The sequence below is a fragment of the Apodemus sylvaticus genome, chromosome 1 (genome assembly GCF_947179515.1).
Source record: "Apodemus sylvaticus chromosome 1, mApoSyl1.1, whole genome shotgun sequence".
Lineage (NCBI taxonomy): Eukaryota > Metazoa > Chordata > Mammalia > Rodentia > Muridae > Apodemus > Apodemus sylvaticus.
This window is the reverse complement of record NC_067472.1, coordinates 28,270,921-28,289,846: the sequence shown is the minus strand read 5'-3', so window position 1 is coordinate 28,289,846 and position 18,926 is coordinate 28,270,921. Positions and strand designations below refer to the sequence as shown.

At 35.2% G+C, this 18,926-nt stretch overlaps 1 protein-coding gene across 1 annotated transcript; it reads right to left on the bottom strand.

Moving 5' to 3' along the window:
- Positions 1-307: 307 nt before the first annotated feature.
- On the bottom strand, positions 308-15,409 carry LOC127690911 (tear acid lipase-like protein). Its single transcript, XM_052194082.1, has 9 exons — positions 15,296-15,409; positions 10,345-10,462; positions 9,249-9,447; positions 8,971-9,080; positions 6,328-6,464; positions 2,870-3,013; positions 2,184-2,255; positions 1,116-1,187; positions 308-634 (listed from the first exon to the last, which is right to left on the bottom strand). The coding sequence occupies exons 1-9, from the start codon at positions 15,407-15,409 to the stop codon at positions 401-403; spliced, it is 1,200 nt and encodes a 399-aa protein (XP_052050042.1). The 3' UTR covers positions 308-400.
- Positions 15,410-18,926: the final 3,517 nt, after the last annotated feature.

The following is an 18,926-nucleotide window of genomic DNA, read 5'->3' as shown; positions in this document are numbered from 1 at the left end:
TACACGGTGCCTCACAACCATCCATAACTCCAGTTCCAAAGGATCTCTGCTTCTTCTGAACTCCATCGACTCCTGAACCCCTGTGGTACACAAGCATACACTCAGGAACACAAAGACAGAATTAAACAGAATTAAATAAACATGTATTTCTGAAAAAAGGAAAAATTCCTATTAATGAGGAAAAGGAACATGAACTAGAAAGTCCATAATATGAATTAAGTGGTTTATTAGTGCTCATAGTTTGAGGACATATGCACATAATTTAGCAAAATAATTTAACAATACATATATTGAAGCTGATTAAAGACTAAGAGAAAACAATTCTTCACACTGTGGAAAGCAGCAGACCCTCAAAAGAAGCAGAAAAATAGATAGAAAGTGAAATAAAGTTCAGCCTTTATTATTTATCTTCCTTGATGAATGTAACAATTTCATTGAATACTTTTTGGGGAGCATCTAAACCTATCACAAAATCCAAATGACTGTAGTCAGCAATCTTCTTATGATAAAAGAGATTGGAGATGTTGGGTTCCAATTTTTTAACATCAATTGGATCTGCCAGAAAATCTCGACCACCACTCCACATGGCAGTTGGCACCTTCATGTCCTCTACCTTATATAGTGGAGGTGTGGGCTAAAAGAAATGACAAACCGTAATGATTAGGTTAGTGGCATATCACTTTGTGGGTTGTAAGTTGATTCTTTTTTATTAAATGAAAATAGTAACTACAATTTATGACTATAGAGTAAGTTATGAATCTCAGCCTTCTCAGACAGGAATAATGGTCAACACTAAAATCAATAAACTGGATGATTTTTCACATCGGAAGTCCTCTGAATCTGAGGTTCTTTACATGAAAAATTAGGGTATCAGTAATAGCTTATAAATCAAAGAATTTTATGAAGTTCAAATGACAAGACAATCAAATAGCCACTTTGTAATATTATATAAAGGAAGAGTTTTTCCTAATTTTGAAGTCAATCTATGGTCTACCGCTACTAGTTTCTGGGAAAGTATAAACATACGCCATGCTTTTCAAAGAAGAATAATGCATCTAATTCTTTCATGCACTTTCCAAGGGGCAGATTATTACAATTTATAAAAAGAAACATACCTGACTGTAGTGCAGCATATTCAGAAATTGACTTCCCCAGTCATAAGCTTGGAATATCCCTGATCTGATTCCCTGAATGGTAAAAACAGACCTTTACAAAAGGAAAAAGAGCTAGGCATGGTGGGGCTTTATTAATTCCTTTCTTTTTCTGTATGACCACTGAATCTGATTCAATGAATCTGCATAGATATACAGTAGAACTCTATTGCCACACCATGTGGTTCTGGATTAATGGAACCTAATGCATATATGATTATACTGGACATTAGAAAGATACAGATTTAAATGTTTGAGGAAAATAGAAACCAAATTTCATTTCATATCAATTTTAATAATAGTTAAATTTTGGTAGCCCAATGTCACATATAGGAAAATTGTAAAAAATATAACATCTAGCTATATTTATAATTTGAAAGGGATGATTATTTTCAAGTTACTTTTAAAAAGCAAATTTATTATACTATAAAATTTTATTAAATTAATTTTAGTGATATAAAGTATAATTAAATCTGTAAATAATTATTAATAAGGAACTATTTAGAGATGAGGAAATATCTGTCAGTAAAATGCTTGTCTTGCAAATACCAGGCTCTAAATTCACTTCTTAGATTCCATGTTCATAAAGTAGGGCATAATGATGTGTATTTCTAATCAATAACCCAGAGAGGGAAAAATAGAGCAATTGCTTTATTCTAAAGATTATCTGTCAATGGAACTAAAAAATATTTATTCCAGTTAGTATAGAAAAAACACAGGAATGTCTGCTTGTCCTTGTTGCCTTGTGGCAGACATTTTATTAATATTCAGAGAGTAAAAATTTTCAGTTTCATGCCTGTGCCTCTAGTAAAATTTCCTATCTTTCACCAGACCCCGAAATTGGATGTAATTTTATATAAAATAGTCTTATACTAAATTTCTAATTTTTATAAGAACGTAACAACTTAAAAGATTAAGGGTTTATTATTCAAAACAAATGCAATATATTGATTGCCAAAACCAACAAAAGTTCCATGTAACATAAGATGAGATTTCAAACAGGAAAAAGAAGAAAGCATAGACCAGTTTTACCTGTGAATAATGAAGCATGGTCTGAACTGAGGTTCCTGCAGGAGCCTGTCCTGCATACACATCAAAACGACTCTAGGAGAGACGAAAGCACAACTAGTGTCTTTCTAAGAATGTCGAAGTTGAAAATAGTATTTTAAAACCGCCCTACTTCTGTGACTCAAACTTTTACTAAATCAACTTAAAATGTAGATTTTTTGTGTTTTATATGATAGTATTTGATGGGTACTTTTTCTAGAAAGAAGTTTTAAACTGGATGAGAAGTGATTATTACAAGATTTATTTTAAAAGAGGACATTCAAGTAAAATAATTTATTTGTGCATGGTATTTATAAATATGTTCATATATAATATAGATGAAATTGGTTCATAGTCCTATTTGTAACTTTATAAATTACATACAAATTGTCATACTTTATCACATGAATTATTCATATCATACATAGTAGCTTAAGATATTCTATACTTAAGGGTACGAATTTGGGTGAGATGGTAAGTGGGTGGACCTGGGAAGAGTTGAGGGAGGGGAAACCACAATCAGAATGGACTATCTTAGAAAAACGTATTTTCAATCAAAAGAAGAAATACATTCTATATTATGTAAAAAAAAAAATGTTCTCAATTTAATTGTTCACCTATCAAGACGACAGCAATATAACAGAAGGATTTGAAGCAAAACTCAGTCATACCTCATTTAAATTTTTGGGATTATATCCGAATAGCAAAGTAAGTAAATTATTACAAGCTGATCCAATTGTCTTTCTCTGACACAAAAACTCCACGAAATATTTAGCATCTGAGCTGGAGAATATGTCTTTTTCACCAAAGAGGATCTACAAATTACATGAGTAAAGAGAAGACAGAATATGGAGAATAAATATTATCCAATAAAGAATGAGGAGAGAAGGAAGGTATGCTTATCGAAAATCACCATTTTAACATACTGAGAAACATTCAGGTGATTTAGTTCACTATAGCATCATTCTACACAAAGTTAAGGGAAGTTCCCACCCCCCAATAATAGCATGCACTTAAAATAGTTGTAATCACCTTTATCAGATCAATCCCTTTAAAGTACCAAATAATCAGACTTCTCAGTCTGACCTGTCTGCTAGGTGGAACCAATCCTGTTTGTAGGACTTGTCATTATTTCACACACTCATAACTTCCTAATAAGGAAACTTCTATTACCTTCAGAGAACAATGAGACAGCCCACATAAAACTGGAGAACAGAAGGTAAGGAGAATAAAAATTATGTGAAGGACATTTGAAGAAAGGAAGGCTGAAATTTTTCAAATGTGATGTCAACCTTCAACAACCCCAAGTACAAAAGAATGAGAAAACTATAAGCATAGTCTTTTTAGACTTCACAAAACACTCTACAGTCACACACCAAGAAAAGCTCCAGTCAAGCCCAAATTATACAAAGATATATTATAGTCGAATCCATATTGTACCAAGATATACTACACCAAACCTACACTACACTAAGACATGCTATGAACAAATTGCCAAAAGGTAAACAATCCTAGTTAAATCAAGCAGCTCCTCACACACCAAGCATCTTCAGTGTGACTATGACCTATCATCAGAAACAACAGTGGTCCCTAGACAGGAAACAAATACATTTAACTCTCTAAAATAAAAAATGGTTCACTACAACTTCTATATGCAGTAAATCACACTTAAGATACAAATCAGTAACAGGATATCCTAAGATATACAGTAACTAACAAAATTTATGCCATTAGTATAGAAGGCCCACAAGAAATGCCTACAAAAAGAAAACAAAGGAACAAAACAAAAACAAAACCATGTCAAGATAAAATGAATACATACAAAGGTAATAATGAGTGAAGTTTGTGTTGGTGTGGGTTTGACTGTAGTATGTCTTGGTGTAGTGTGGGTTTGATTCTAACATTCCTCCTTGTGGGTTCCACTGCAGTGTGTCTTGGTGTGGGTTTGACTGTAGCATGTCAGTAAAATGCTTGTCTTGCAAATACCAGTGTCTAAGTTCAGTTCTCAGGTTTCATGTTTATAAAGTAAGGCATAATGGTGTGTATTTCTAATCAATAACCCAGAGAGGAAAAAAATATATTGATGTAGGTTTGACTGGAGCATGTTCTAGCGTAATGCGGTTGGACTGTAGGGTGTCTTGTTGTGGGTTTGGCTCCAGTGTGCTTTGGTGAGTCTGAAAAGACAGTCTTCCTTTTGTACATGGGAGCATGGATGATTGACATAAAATTTGAAAACCTTCAGCCCTTCTTCCTTCAAATGTTCTATAACATACTTTCTTATTCTCCTCATCTTGTACTTTCTAAGTTTGTGTGGGCTAACAAATAAATGAAAGGCATGTATATAGTAATTACAAAATAAAGTAAAAATTCGTATTATTTACCAATATTGCCTTTCATATAATTTTAAAATAAACTCCCAAACATTTGTATGTATGTAAGTGTGCATATACACGTGAGTACTACTGCCATCGAGGACAGAGGTGAGGCAGGTCCTTGGAGCTGGAGTCACAGGCAGTTGGGAGCTGTCTGGTGTGGGTTCTAGGAATCAAACAAGGGACCTCTGGAAGAATTTAAATGCTTTGAATCACCTAGCCATCACTCCATCCCCTTACTCTTAGGTAAATGGCACTGAGTAATTATTATAATGGGTTGCTGATCCCAAAGAGAAAGCTAAAGAGTTAGACCAAGGAAATAAAAGGGACTATTATAGAAACTCTTTTTAAGACCCTCTTACATTGTAGTGCTGGCTGGTGCTTCTGCCAATGTGCAGTCCAGAGGGACCAAGTGTTGGCCCTACAGGTGTTCTCCATGCCCTGCTCAGAAATTTTTAAAGCTTGTTTTAAATTAACAATGTCTTCTGAAATTTTACATTAAGGTACATGGACTTAAGCCTAAGAACCACAAACCAGGACATGATAAGCCAATTTGTAAACATTAATGAGAAAATATAAGTGCTTATAAAACCAGACATTCAGACAGAGGAAATGCTGATAGTGGTGCCAGATCTCTCCTGAGAGACAACAGAACAGCAGCAAGAAGTGGAGTAAACTCCTTTAACGAGCCCATGATATTTCAAAACCTCTACATCTTAATTCCTATCCATAATATGATACCACTGACATACACACATACACACAAACGCACAAGCACACGTAGAAAAAGACTCTTCAGGGACTGGAGAGATGGCTCAGTGGTTAAGAGCACTGACTGCTCTTCCAGAGGTCCTGAGTTCAATTCTCAGCAACCACATGGTGGCTCACAACCATTTGTACCGGGATCCAATGTCCCGTCCTGTGTGTCTGAAGACAGTGACAGTATACTTATATACATAAAATAAATCTTTTTTTTAAAAAAAAAAACTATTCAGAAATCAGTAAGCAAAGACAATCCGTTACCAGCAATGTAAGAAAGGCATTTCTATTATCTGTAGGAAAATGGCCAAGGATGGAAAATTAAAATGACTACATTAACATAGAAAACAATGTACAAACACAGAGTTTTTGTCACAGTTGAATATGCTTTAAAATCTAAAAATTTGTTTAAAGGAGAATAATGATGTTGGAAAGGTATGTTAGTGAAAAAGACACATTAGCACAAGTTCTGATGATGAAGAAATATGAGTTTACTAATTTAAGACAGATTTAAAATAAGTAATACAATTATGTAGTAATTATTATTTGCATAGAAACCATGATATAAGTGACATATTTGCTACAAAACCTTGATTGGCTTTCTCAAACAGAACAAAATCATGCAGTACTTGGCCAAACAAGTAATAAATTAACCAAAATGAAAATATAATTTGTACTATAATAAAATAGAAAAATAGAGCACTAAGTAGATTGTTTAAATATAAATGCTTAATTTTATGTGCAATTAATGGTAATATAAATGGAAATCTAAATTCAATAATCAAACAGGCTTAAATAGGTTTATAATTTTAAAGAGCTTTACCTATGCTTTCTAAGAGAAACCTACTTTCTAAATGTAGCTCTCTTGGTTAATTATCAGGAAGGAAAAGTTGCAATTCAAAACAATATTGCAGAAATGCAATGTAGATCCAAGAGCTGAGTTTTCAGCTTTGTTAAGTGTATGGCTATTTCTGGCAACATGCCATGAGTTCACAAACCTTGGCCGTAGTTTTTCCCATGTATGCAATCGTGCGGACGAGTCCTGATATGTATTTAACAGTTGCAACAGGACCGAGTAAAAAATTTTTTTTAATCTTCTGAGCCAATTGTGGATTTGTTGCAAATGCTCCAAAGGCTGAAGGAAAATAAGAACATAGTCAATTTATGACTCTTGTTAATTATAAAATAGTCTTAAAATAGAATTTAATTTTTTTCTATGCATATAGATATTTTGCCCACATGTATGTCTTTGCACCAATTGTGTGCATGGTGCCTGAGAAAGCCAGAATATAACAAGGGATATTTGTAATGGGAGTTACAGACAGTTGTGGGATGTTCTGGGTACCAAGTACTGAGCCTAAGTCCTCTGAAAAAGTGGGCTGTGCTCTTAACTACTAAACCACTGCTCCATCCCCTGGTGTTCCTTCTTGATTCGAATTCCCATGTTATTGGCTAGTTCACCATGATTAAATATGTGTTCTTTCTCATATATTTCAAGGCTATTTCCAGTGATTCCTCTCTAAAACACCTGGATGTGCACCATTGAATTACTTTATTTTAATCTCATGATAATTGGTTTGTAGTGCTTAGTTTGACTCATGGTCCTTTTAGAATAATTAGAAAAATAAACCCTTCCAGCACCTATTAAGTTCTGTTCCTGTCTTAGTTTGGATTCTCTTTTTGTGATAAAATGCTGATTAAAACCAACTTGGGAAGGAAAGGGGTTATTTTATTTTATTTTACTTTTACAATATAGAGTCCATTATCAAGAAAGTCCAGGAAGGATCTCAAGGCAGGAACCTGGAGGCAGAAACTGAGGCAGAGATCACAAAGGCCTGTTCTTCACTGGCTTGCTTCCTATGGCTTGCTCAGATACCTTTCTCATAGGGACCAGGCTCAACAGCAAAGGGATGACATCATCCGTAGTGGGATGAATCTTCCACCATCAATTACCAATCAAGAAAAATTCCCATAGACATGTCCAAAGGCTAATTTAATCAAAGAAGTTCTATAATTAAATCCCCTCTTCTGGGATATGTCTAGGTTTGCATCAAGTTGACAAAATCTAGCCAACACAATTATATTTTTAGAATTCTAAGTGTTGTGTACCAGATACAAATTTTTTAATGTTTCTTCTCTTGTCCGGTCACCCTTATAGTGGTTATCATGGGTGTAGGGCACACAGTCTTGACATTTTCAACAATTTCTTCTGATCATTGAGTAATCTATGTTCCGAAAGCGTGCCTGTGAGTTTAAGTTAGCAATAAAATCTTCCTTGAAAGTGGAAAACATGCCCCTTATATGACACATGACAATTTCTAAGGCTTCTATGTGGCCCTTATTCCAATATCTTGATGTGAATGTGTATGAATGCTTGCCTGTGTGTATTTATGTGTGTGTGAGAGCACACATGTATATAATAATATTTAATAATTATTAATATTAAAGTTTTTAAAGAAATTAACTATATTTGAGCTTCACACTCTATTATGACTTCTAGAAATCCATCCTGTTGTGGCCAAAGACTGACAGCATCTCTCTGTTTTCCTCCTTACTAACTACATGCTTATCAAATAAAACTTCTGTAAACATTTATCCATTTTAATGTTTTATTTCACTAAAGGTGCTTTTAATATCCAACAAAATTAGCAATGTGTTCAAGCATTTTTGTTTGTCATAATGCCAAGAATAATAAGCTGATCTACTTACTGACATGAAATTGGTAACTATCTTGAATAAAAACTAAGCATCCTGCAATGCATTTCCAAGAAAGATGGCTCAGGAAAAAAATATGAAACCAAATTTATTAGGGTCTGTGCTGTGCTTAATACAGCCTGGCTTATTAATTCTCAGCATTGGAGGGGAGAATCAGATATTTTTGTTGTACAATATATGATATAAGTAACATCCAGCAAATTATCTTTCAAGCAGTAGTAATACCACTTGTATTTAAACAAACAATATCCAGTTTAGTTAGGAATGTTTTGCAGGTAGTCAGATGGATTGGAAGCATTTGTTGTTTTTAGGATTTTCAGTAGAAAATTTGGCATACCTCAGACAAGTTAAAAAAAAATACTATATAAGTAATGTTTGTGGAAACATAGTGGCTCCTTAGAATTAGATAGCTCATAGCTCAGAGTCCAAATTAATATTTTTTCCTAAACAGTACTTACACATCAATTTTCCATTAAAAAAAATCAGTGTAGGGACATTTAAACAAGTATACCAACATAGTCTTGGAAACTCCAGTTGCATAAAATCTAAAATACAGATTATAAAATTGTTATGCAGTTGTAATAATGATGTTTAAAAAACAGATAAAGAAGTATATCATTTATGCTTCTTGTTAATTTGAAAAAAATTAGTCAGGTGCTGTAGCTCAAATCTGTAACCTCAGCACTTAGGAAGTTGAGGCAGAGGGATTTTTAGGTTAAGGACATCCTAGGCTACAAACCAAACACCTCTACTAAACGACAACAAGAATCTTTAATGTCTTTTACTTAAAAATAACCATTTCACAACTGGATCCTTGGCTATCCTAAGTATTTCTAAATACTGAGATAATGTCATTTCCAAAATAGAAGAATTTGTGTGGGCTTGAAGATAAAAATATCAAATGATAAGATTGTCTCCCAACATACCGAGAAGGGTGCCCTGGGAATGACCCACATAGTAAATTTGTTTCTGTCCTGTTTTATTCACAACGAAGTCAATGGTGGCCGGAAGATCATATTTTATGTGTTCGTCATAACTGTGTGACATAAATGAACACAGTATATTAATTATTTCTTAATAATGAAAAGTTTGACTTCAAAAGTTAAAACATGAGCTTAGGAAGTCTTTCACTTGAATAATGATGACATAAAAGAAATTTAATACAGTTTTAAGGGAAAATAAACATAAATATTGCGTTCCTTACCTAAAAGCCCAGAATTCCTTAGAATCTGGATCTAGGTGCACATGTTTTCTGGCATAAGTATTACCTCTGCTATTCCCCAGCCACACATCAAAACCAGCATCTGCCAGCAAAAAGCCCAGGCTGCTCCTGGGAGGGTTGACAAGCCAAATGGAAGCAGAGAGAGTCCACCCATGTTGCAAGTATACGACTGGCTTCAGAACTAAACACCAAAGAGAAAGAAGTCCTTGTTATTTATCATTGTTTTCAAGTATACAAAATAATGGGCTTATTGTGACAATTAATTATTGTAATGTCAGCCTGTTTAATCTCCCTTACCATCTCTTTGAACCTTTATTTCTTTTCTAGGAAATGTTTAATTACATGAATTTGAGTCACCATTCTAAACTGACGTCCACAAAAGAAGTGTTCACAGGTCTTTACACTCATGACATATCCACAGACAGACCTCTTGATTCTTTATGGTAAGGTAATCATCACACTGTAGGATCCCATATTTTCTTCTTTATACCCCTTGAATAAATACAAATGTCCTTATTTGAAGTTTCCTATTTCTAAAATCTATGAATTACATTCTCTTATAATAGACTTTAAAAGTATAAAAGGTAAAATATATATATATATATATATATATATATATATATATATATATATATATATACAAATAACTTGAGATATAAAGATTCCTGGGTAGATTATTTAACAAATAGCTAAAACAATGATAAAATTCTGACTTTGAACATGATACTTGTAATCTGGGGTTCTAGATGGATATATGATCTGGGTGTTATGATCAGAAATAGCATGAATTCCTCCAATGGTGACTAAGGCTTTCTACAGAGTCAATGTGTTGGGCTTTTCTCATCAGGTTCTGAACTCCTACCCTGTGCAGAAAGCTTAATTTATGAATTCTGTTTAATCTAGCTATCATGGCATTCCATGTAGTCCAGGAGTCATTCAGGCTCTCAGCATTGGATATCTGCATCCTAGAGGCCTGAGGGTCCTTATACTAGGTGACTGACAAGACAGTTTCTGCATAGAGTCTATAAGACTGAAGACTTGAACAGTTGCAATGTTTCTTTCCTTGTCCTGATTTTACCTAAATTACTGGACTCATTCTTCCCCCGTGGAATTCTGTAAACTGGAAGTATGTAGCCATCTTGAGTCACCACCTCATACTCTTCATATATGTAATCCCAGTAGGAAATTATCTCACTCTAAATGGAGAAGGGACAGCACATAGTCTTTTATTAATCTGCTCATTTACAGATCATCTAGGCATAGAGTGTAAATTCATCATAGAGCAAGGTGGCAAGTTCTATGTAAAGCAAACCTTCAGATTATAACAACATAGTGATTTAGAAAAAGAAGAATAAAATTAACAGTGACAAAATTGTTGAAACTATGTTCATTAATGCTGAGATTAACTTACAACATTCATATTGGCTTCAGGATTCCTGGGTTTTGGTTTGAATAAGCAAAATATATTTCCAAATACATGGATAAGATACATTGTTCTCAGTAGCCACATCATGTTAAACCTGCTAGGAAATAGCAGTTAGCAAGAAGTAGTACATGTCTGAGTGTGAACTCAGAGTATTGGATGAATATTATGTTCACCAAACACCTTTCCTAAAGTTGGATATATCTTCTAAAGAGCTCTTTGAAATAACTTTATACATCTCAAATGACAGACTAGATGGAATTATACATAAAAGCCTCCCATTTTTCCTCTTGCCCTTCATTAAAATTTAAATAAATGTAGGCCATTTTGCTCATTGCAAAAGCTAACCTAAATGATTAATATTTGTCCTCATCTTCTTCATCTAGAACATAGATTATTCGGCTAAAGCCTATTAGAATTTAACAACAGAGTGAGGGTATGTGTGACAATAAGCAACAAAACAGAATCAGTGTAGGGGTTAGGGAGAAAGACAGAGTGGCCATTCCCATGAAGCTGGGACTAGTGGGAACTGGGGACCTGTACTCGTTATCACTGCCTTGCTAGTGTTCTGTTTATTCTGACAGCACCATAAATATCTCACTGATAGTTTTAGAATGTACAAAATACACACAATTCCAGAAGGACAAAAAATACATTGTTTTCCATCTCTCCTGAGTACTTTCTACAGCGAATTTTATCAAAGTATCACTCTGTGAACAATGATGTAAAGTAACACATTCAAAAAGTTTAAATGACTAACTCTAGCATAGAAAAAGATAGATCCCAGAGACCATACACTCAGTATATCTTGATCTCCTACCGTGAAACAAATACAGTTTAGGAGATTCTCTTCTGTTTCTTTTCTTTTTAAATTCCTTAATATTGGGGGCATTAAGGAGAAAAGAGGAAAAATACACTTGTTAGTAAAATAAAATATATTTCTATTTTCTGAGTCTATAGAATCAAGGTAGTAAATTTCAATGAAGTGTCTTTAAGGTAGACACTTCACTTATGAATACATTCATTGTGAACTGAAATCATTCAGGCTTAAAATCCCAGAGCACATACTCACTGCCTCCAACTGTGAAGCCGTCAGGTATCCTAAGTGTAGAGGGAATTATAATTCTCTTTTTCCTTAGTGGTCCAATAAATATTTGTGTGAATATGTTTTTTGGATGACCTTTTCTTAAAACGTGTTAGCTACATTTGCAGTTAACTCTGGTAATTGTCAAATATAAAATCAAATATTACATAAGCTCGGAAGGTGGTCATGGTTCTGAAACATCCTCAAAGCCTCAGGATCTCCATGACAGTCCACTTGATAATACCCTTCTTCCTCATATCCTGCTTCCGTGAATGATCCTTATTGTACTACCGTGAATGCTCTCTTTCTTCTTTATGTGGGAGAATCATAACTAATAAAGATGGATCTTTGTTGCACCATAAATATGATCCTCTGGTGTATTTAGAAGGACTTAAGGTCAACAATTTTATCAAAAACTTCAAAGTTTGTCTTAGATAGAGTTATAAAATAATTCTTAAAATCTTTGTAAACTTGAACAAAGTCGAATGTTAAGGCATTTTTTTTCCTATGACTGAACTAAATGCAAAATGCTCTTAAAATCTGGGAACAAGCTTCAAAATATATGAATGGAAAAGTATTAGTAGGCTACATGCTCGAAAACATCCATGGATTCACTAGCAATAAACAGAACTTGAGGATAAAACTAAGAACCAGCATATCAAAGCCACACAGGAAAATGCCAACAGTTACATTTTTATTTTTAATATAAACTAACATAGCCACTTATTTTTGTCATAATCCACCATCAATTAAAAATAAGAGAGAAAAAGTTTTCCTAACATATTTGTATCCCTGCATTCCAAGAAACTAATACACACACACACACACACACACGCACACGCACACGCACACGCACACGCACACGCGCACACACACACACACATACACACACACACACTCACATGTACATGCATGCATGCAACAAGAAGTGTGTATGTTCCTTTTAAGATGTAATCTGTGCCCTGAAGGTCCATTGTGCAGAAAATCTAGTCTCTTGAATTTCAGTGAAAATGTTGTGGATCTGATGGACCTTAGGGGAAAGCCATTGCAAGGGCATGCCAACACTGCAGCAATTAATTCTGATAAAGTAGAAAGAATCAAGTCTGGTTGGTATTTTTTTCACATGAATGCTTGTTATTTAAAATAATAATGTTAAAGGCTGGCCCACACTCAATTTTTGATTTCTAGTTTATCCTGATATATCTTCTACATAAATATCTTCTTTTATGTGACACCTGGCATAGGGCATTTAGAGCAATATGTTGGGGATCATTGAGAAGCCACTCCTAGGATGTGGTTGACAGTAGAATATATTGGCTTAGTAACAAAGAAAAATGAGAAAACTTAGAATAGAGCTGTCTGAGAGTACATAATTCATTCTGTAGTCCATATAATTACAGGAGAATGTTCTTCATCTACAGAGGTTGCAACTAAAGATACTTGGAACCATAGTTTCAGACAAGGAAGTAGATTCAGAACATTTATCCTGGATTTTTGGTACAAGATATTTTAAAGACTTGAAGAAAGGCAGACGGGGAGAACAAAAGCTGTGTAACTGAACCACAGAAAAAGAGGCACAAGAATGCTCTGTTTTCTTAGCAATTAACCAAAGAAGCAACAAGAAACTACTTTAGGTATATAAAGAGGACTCTCTTGGCAACTTGCTTGATTGCTTGATTCCAAGGGTGATGATCTGAGAACCCCATTTTTAAAACTTGGACATAGTGGTAAGCAGCTGTAATCTGCTGGGGAGGAGGGAGGTAGAGCCAGAGATCCGTGAAAACTTGCCGGTCAGCTATTACACCCTACTTAATAAATTTTCAGGTCAATAAAAGACTGTGTCAAATAAAGAATAAAAGGCAGCTCAGACACACTCATGTGTATGAATAGCACATGTGCATATACACACATAGATACAGACACACAGAAACATTAAAGAAACTAAGAAATTGTAGTTGATTCTTTGTGTCTGAGTCTGTGTCTGTGTCTCTCTTTGTGTCTCTCTGTGTGTCTCTGTCTCTGTGTGTCTCTGTCTCTGTCTCTCTCTGTCTCTGTCTCTCTCTGTCTCTGTCTCTCTCTGTCTTTCCTCTTTTCAGCTTAGAGTTGGACCTCTCCCAGTCTGAGCTTACCAAGTACCAGGATTATTTGAGGTATAGGAAGATTTGTATTAATTTCTACCTTTAGCCAATGCTGCACGACATGCTCACCCACTGAGCATCTTTCCAGCACCTGAATTAACTGTTCTTATGCATCTGTACAACTTGGGCTTTCACTGCTGGCTATCTAAGAAAACCAATTAAGAAGAGAGGATCTATTTAGGTTCAATGTGTCAGAGGGTAGAGTCAGCCATCTTCTGGCTCCCTTACTTTGAACCACAATGAGGCATACACATACTTTCCTATGACTGTTTGTGAGAATCTGCATGCTAGATGAATGTTTCTGCACTATGTGGCATCTGAGCCTCATCTACGTCTTCTTTGCTACTTTATACATCAATATATTTTCAGTCCTTGGTTACAAAGACATGAAGGGTGACTGATGGTAACAACATCACTGTTTGATTTAATTTTAAAACTACAATTGATGCAGCAAAATAAAAATACAAAATAGTATAGCAGGAAGATACAAAACATATTCATGTTTCAACTTATCTCTGCATCGTGAATTTTTCCAACTCTTGATAGTGTAAAAATAGCACATATTATGTATTACGACTCCTATCATGAATCTTCTGTCTTCTAAACATTACTATTTTTCTTTCTGTCTTCACTCCTTTCATTCATACAAAAAACTTAGGGTCAAAATCAATATCCCTTGGTATCATTACTCTGTGTCAGGATTCTTTCCCAAGATATTTTCCATTTTCATAATTATACAAATGAATATTTGTACATTGTGTTCATTTTCTATAGCACATTTCTTTTGTATATATTATACTATATTATATTTATTATATTATATTATATTATATTATATTATATTATATTATATTATATTATATTATATTATATTATATTATATTATATTATATTATATTATTATATTATATTATATTATATTATATTATATTATATTATATTTATTGTATTATATTATATAAAACAACTATAAATAGCTCAAAAATATCTCAGTGACCCTTCCAACGGAATGAATATAAACTGAAGTAAATTGAAGGTCATTTTTCTACCTTTCAGTTTGTCCAGGAGGCTGTTTATAGAACATAGAAATACTTAATGCGTTAGTCACAGCTTCAAGGAATTCTGAGAACAAGAAGGAAATCTGAACTCTGCAGATGGTTTTACATTCGACTCATGGATGTTTTCAAACTGAATACCATAAAAGAAAATCATAGAATGACTATTTCAGACTGATTAGGTGACTTTGAGCTCAGAATTTTGTGAAGCACCCCATAGCAAAGCCTCCATACAAGTAAATCACACTAAACAACAGTGTTCCCCAAATAGAGATTCTGCCACATATCAAAACTTCCTGAGAAAATCAAGTTTAAATTTTCTAGCTTACTCTAAGTTTCTTGTATGATTTATATGATTCTGGCATTGGACTAAATGGGACACTTGAAAGCAAGTCTGCTATAGATCCAGGTTTCCACATTCCAGTCAACACTCTCTGACCCATCTTGAAAGCTATTTGTCTCAGAATGTTATACACTGATCATGAGGCCATCATTTTCTAACAGAGGTAAATAAAAGGTCATGGCTTTGTTCCACTTTAAACCTCTGTAATTTTGAAATGACCTGCATAGGTATTGCATCTTCAATTCTGATGAATCCATTGTTTCAAAACAACCAGGAGAAGTTCTAATTACCCAGATAATCTAGGATAGCTTATTTGAAAATGTTTGTAGCATGAGGACCTCGGTCCTATTATTTTTTCCTATGAACAATACAATAAAGAAATCTGTGAGTGTATAATATTCAATTTAGTTGGAGCAAGATGAAAGGCAGTGTGATTGGAGGAGGATCAGAAGGGGCAGAGGTAAGAATAAGAACAAGGAATAATAAACTGTGTATAAAGTCTCTCAATAAAATGAATTTTTGTATGTGAAAAAAATAGAAAATTACAGAGGAACATATAATAAAGAGCATTATTGTCATGATGAGGTAATAAGCAATCACAAATGCCTGCAATTATGAGTGGATACTTGCGACTCTGATTCATGAACTTCATCGAGGCAGAAGCAATACTTCTTCATCAGGCAGTAGCAGTATCCCACAGAGCATATGCAACCATAGTCTCTTCTAATAGTATACTATACTGTTGGGGCTCTTAGTTATGTGTCTAAACGGACACCTTGCAAGATGAAAGGCAGTGTGATTGGAGGAGGATCAGAAGGGGCAGAGGTAAGAATAAGAACAAGGAATAATAAACTGTGTATAAAGTCTCTCAATAAAATGAATTTTTGTATGTGAAAAAAATAGAAAATTACAGAGGAACATATAATAAAGAACATTATTGTCATGATGAGGTAATAAGCAATCACAAATGCCTGCAATTATGAGTGGATACTTGCGACTCTGATTCATGAACTTCATCGAGGCAGAAGCAATACTTCTTCATCAGGCAGTAGCAGTATCCCACAGAGCATATGCAACCATAGTCTCTTCTAATAGTATACTATACTGTTGGGGCTCTTAGTTATGTGTCTAAACGGACACCTTACAATATGCTACTGATGCCTTTGCAAAGATTTCAGTGAAAACCTTGACTGCCAACATGGTTCTGATTATAGCAAAGTGACAACTTGCAATCTTTGAGAAAATCAAGGCAGTGGAAGCTTCATTCATTTCCAAAGGGGACTGTCTGGGAAGCAGCTTCTCAGTCAATCCGTGTTCTGTAATTCTTTACTCGTCATGACCCATTCAGAAACTGCTTCACTGAGCCGCACTGACTGCAGAACAGTTTTATAAACTGATGCTAAACACATCAAACCACAAACTGTTACCAACCTCCTCTGACAAGTAGCATGATAAGGTGAATGTTCGCTTGGTGACACTTTCTAACTACACTTCAGATGGTAATACTGGGACAAAATAAAGAAAAGATTAACAGCTCCAAAAAAAAAAAAAAGAAAGAAAGAAAGAAAGCAACTAAATTGATTCAAAGCATAACATGCCTTTCCTACCATTCTGTTTTAAAATAGTCTGGGTAAAAAACAAACATTTATTTGCTTGTCACATTTCTCTGAAATGTTTCATCCTGATGTTAGAAGCTAATTCTATATACTATTTTTAGGGAGAAAAAAAAAGCTTTTTAGATTGCTGGATAACTGCTAACTTCTCTGCTGTCCATCAGAGATACTGATCTCACTTTGGATCTTTTAGATTAGGCATCCCATAATACAATGCCCCCTTGACCTCTTGACAGGATATTGCTGCTCCTTGGTTAACACTTGCTCCTATAAATTCCTAACTCCTTCACAGAGAGTAAAGAGCACTGGGAAAGCTTTCCTGGATGGGTAGACAAGCTGTAGTATCTGGGAAAACTCAGGAGGCAGATATCACGTCAGAGTCCATGTACTCTATTCTTGTATATATTAGTAACGGCACAAACACAATGATTCTACCTGCACATGTTTTGTGAACGGTTAATAAAGCTTTCTCTAGTAATTATTTACAAGACCTATATATTTGGGAGGATACATCTAAATACTATTATCTTTTTCTAATAACCCATATCCATGTTTATGGAAAAATAATCTTAGGAGAAACCTGAGATGTGGTACTTACACTGAGAAAGCAGTAGAATTGCAGACTCTCTGCACTGCCTACTGTACAGACCAGTATACTGCCTATTTTTGTGTGACACTCTTGCTGGTGAGACATGAACAAATGTCTACTTACCCCAGAAAGGAAAGAATGAACTAAATTACCCATGCCACAACAGTCAAACCAGTAAGTTTTGTTGGGCGTTTTTACAGAAGCAGAAGTGACACAACGGTAGCTGCATCACCAAAGGGTGCATCACCACCGCCATGGTGACAGCTTACAAACCAGGACTGCACTGCACAACTTGTGTAGCAGCTCCATAGTCTTGAAAATATTTTTTCTAGAACATTCGTCGGTAGGAGTTTCTTGCAGGTGGCTCAGTTGATCTCTGCCTTTGCCACATGACTCGGCCTATCTGAAACTATGTCTTAGAGATTTTGGGGATTTTGTTTTTTGTTTGTTTGTTTTCGAGACAGGGTTTTTCTGTGTAGCCCTGGCTGTCCTGGAAGTCACTCTGTAGACCAGGCTGGCCTCGAACTCAGAAATCTGCCTGCCTCTGCTTCCCAAGTGCTGGGATTGAAGGCACGTTTCACCACTGCTCAGCTTCTTAGAGATTCTTATGGCTTATATACTTGGGAATTGAGGGACTTAGTGGATCTTTCCAGTTTTAGAGATTTGTTGTAGCCTTTGAATTGCTTACTTCCTGAACATGCTGCCTCAGTCTCTTGAGTTTCTAAGTACATCGATCAAGCAGTGTTTAGAAGACCTTGTTTTCTTGATGTTCTCTATCTGTCCTGGCTCTTACACTCTTCTGCAGAGATTCCTGAACGCTGAGGGGAGGGAGTTGAGAAAGACATCTGGAATGAGAGTTCCAAGATCTCTCATTCTCTGCATGGCATCTAGCTGTGGGTTTCTGCATTAGTTCCCACCTGGTGCAGGAGGAAGGTGATAGCTGAGAAAATCACTGATCTGCTTCCCTGGCAGGCATGACTGGCAGATTTCCAGGGAATGCTCCAGAAGTTGGCAGCTGAGGCAAAGGGATTGCATTCTGGCACTGTAAAAATGATCTGTGTGATCTACTGGAGATCTGGATAGAGAGAAAGGAGAGGCTGCATTAGGTGGGCAGCTACAGACATGGAATGAGACTGGGGGATTAGACTTGGAGAAAAAGAGGTAGGGTGAAGGCCTGAGGATTGCCTAGTTTCTTTGTCCCTGGCTCTTACATTTTTTTAATGCCCATCTCCCATGAAGTTTCCTGAGCCTCAAAGTGTGTAGTGTAGAAGTTTGGCCTCTTCTCTCTCCAAAGTAAGGCTAGTACAAATCTTAATGGTATAGTTTTTTCTGCTAAAAAAGACTGAGCACAGGATCCCCAATGGAGGAGTTAGAGAAAGGACTGAAGGAGCTGAAGGGGTTTACAACTCCATAAG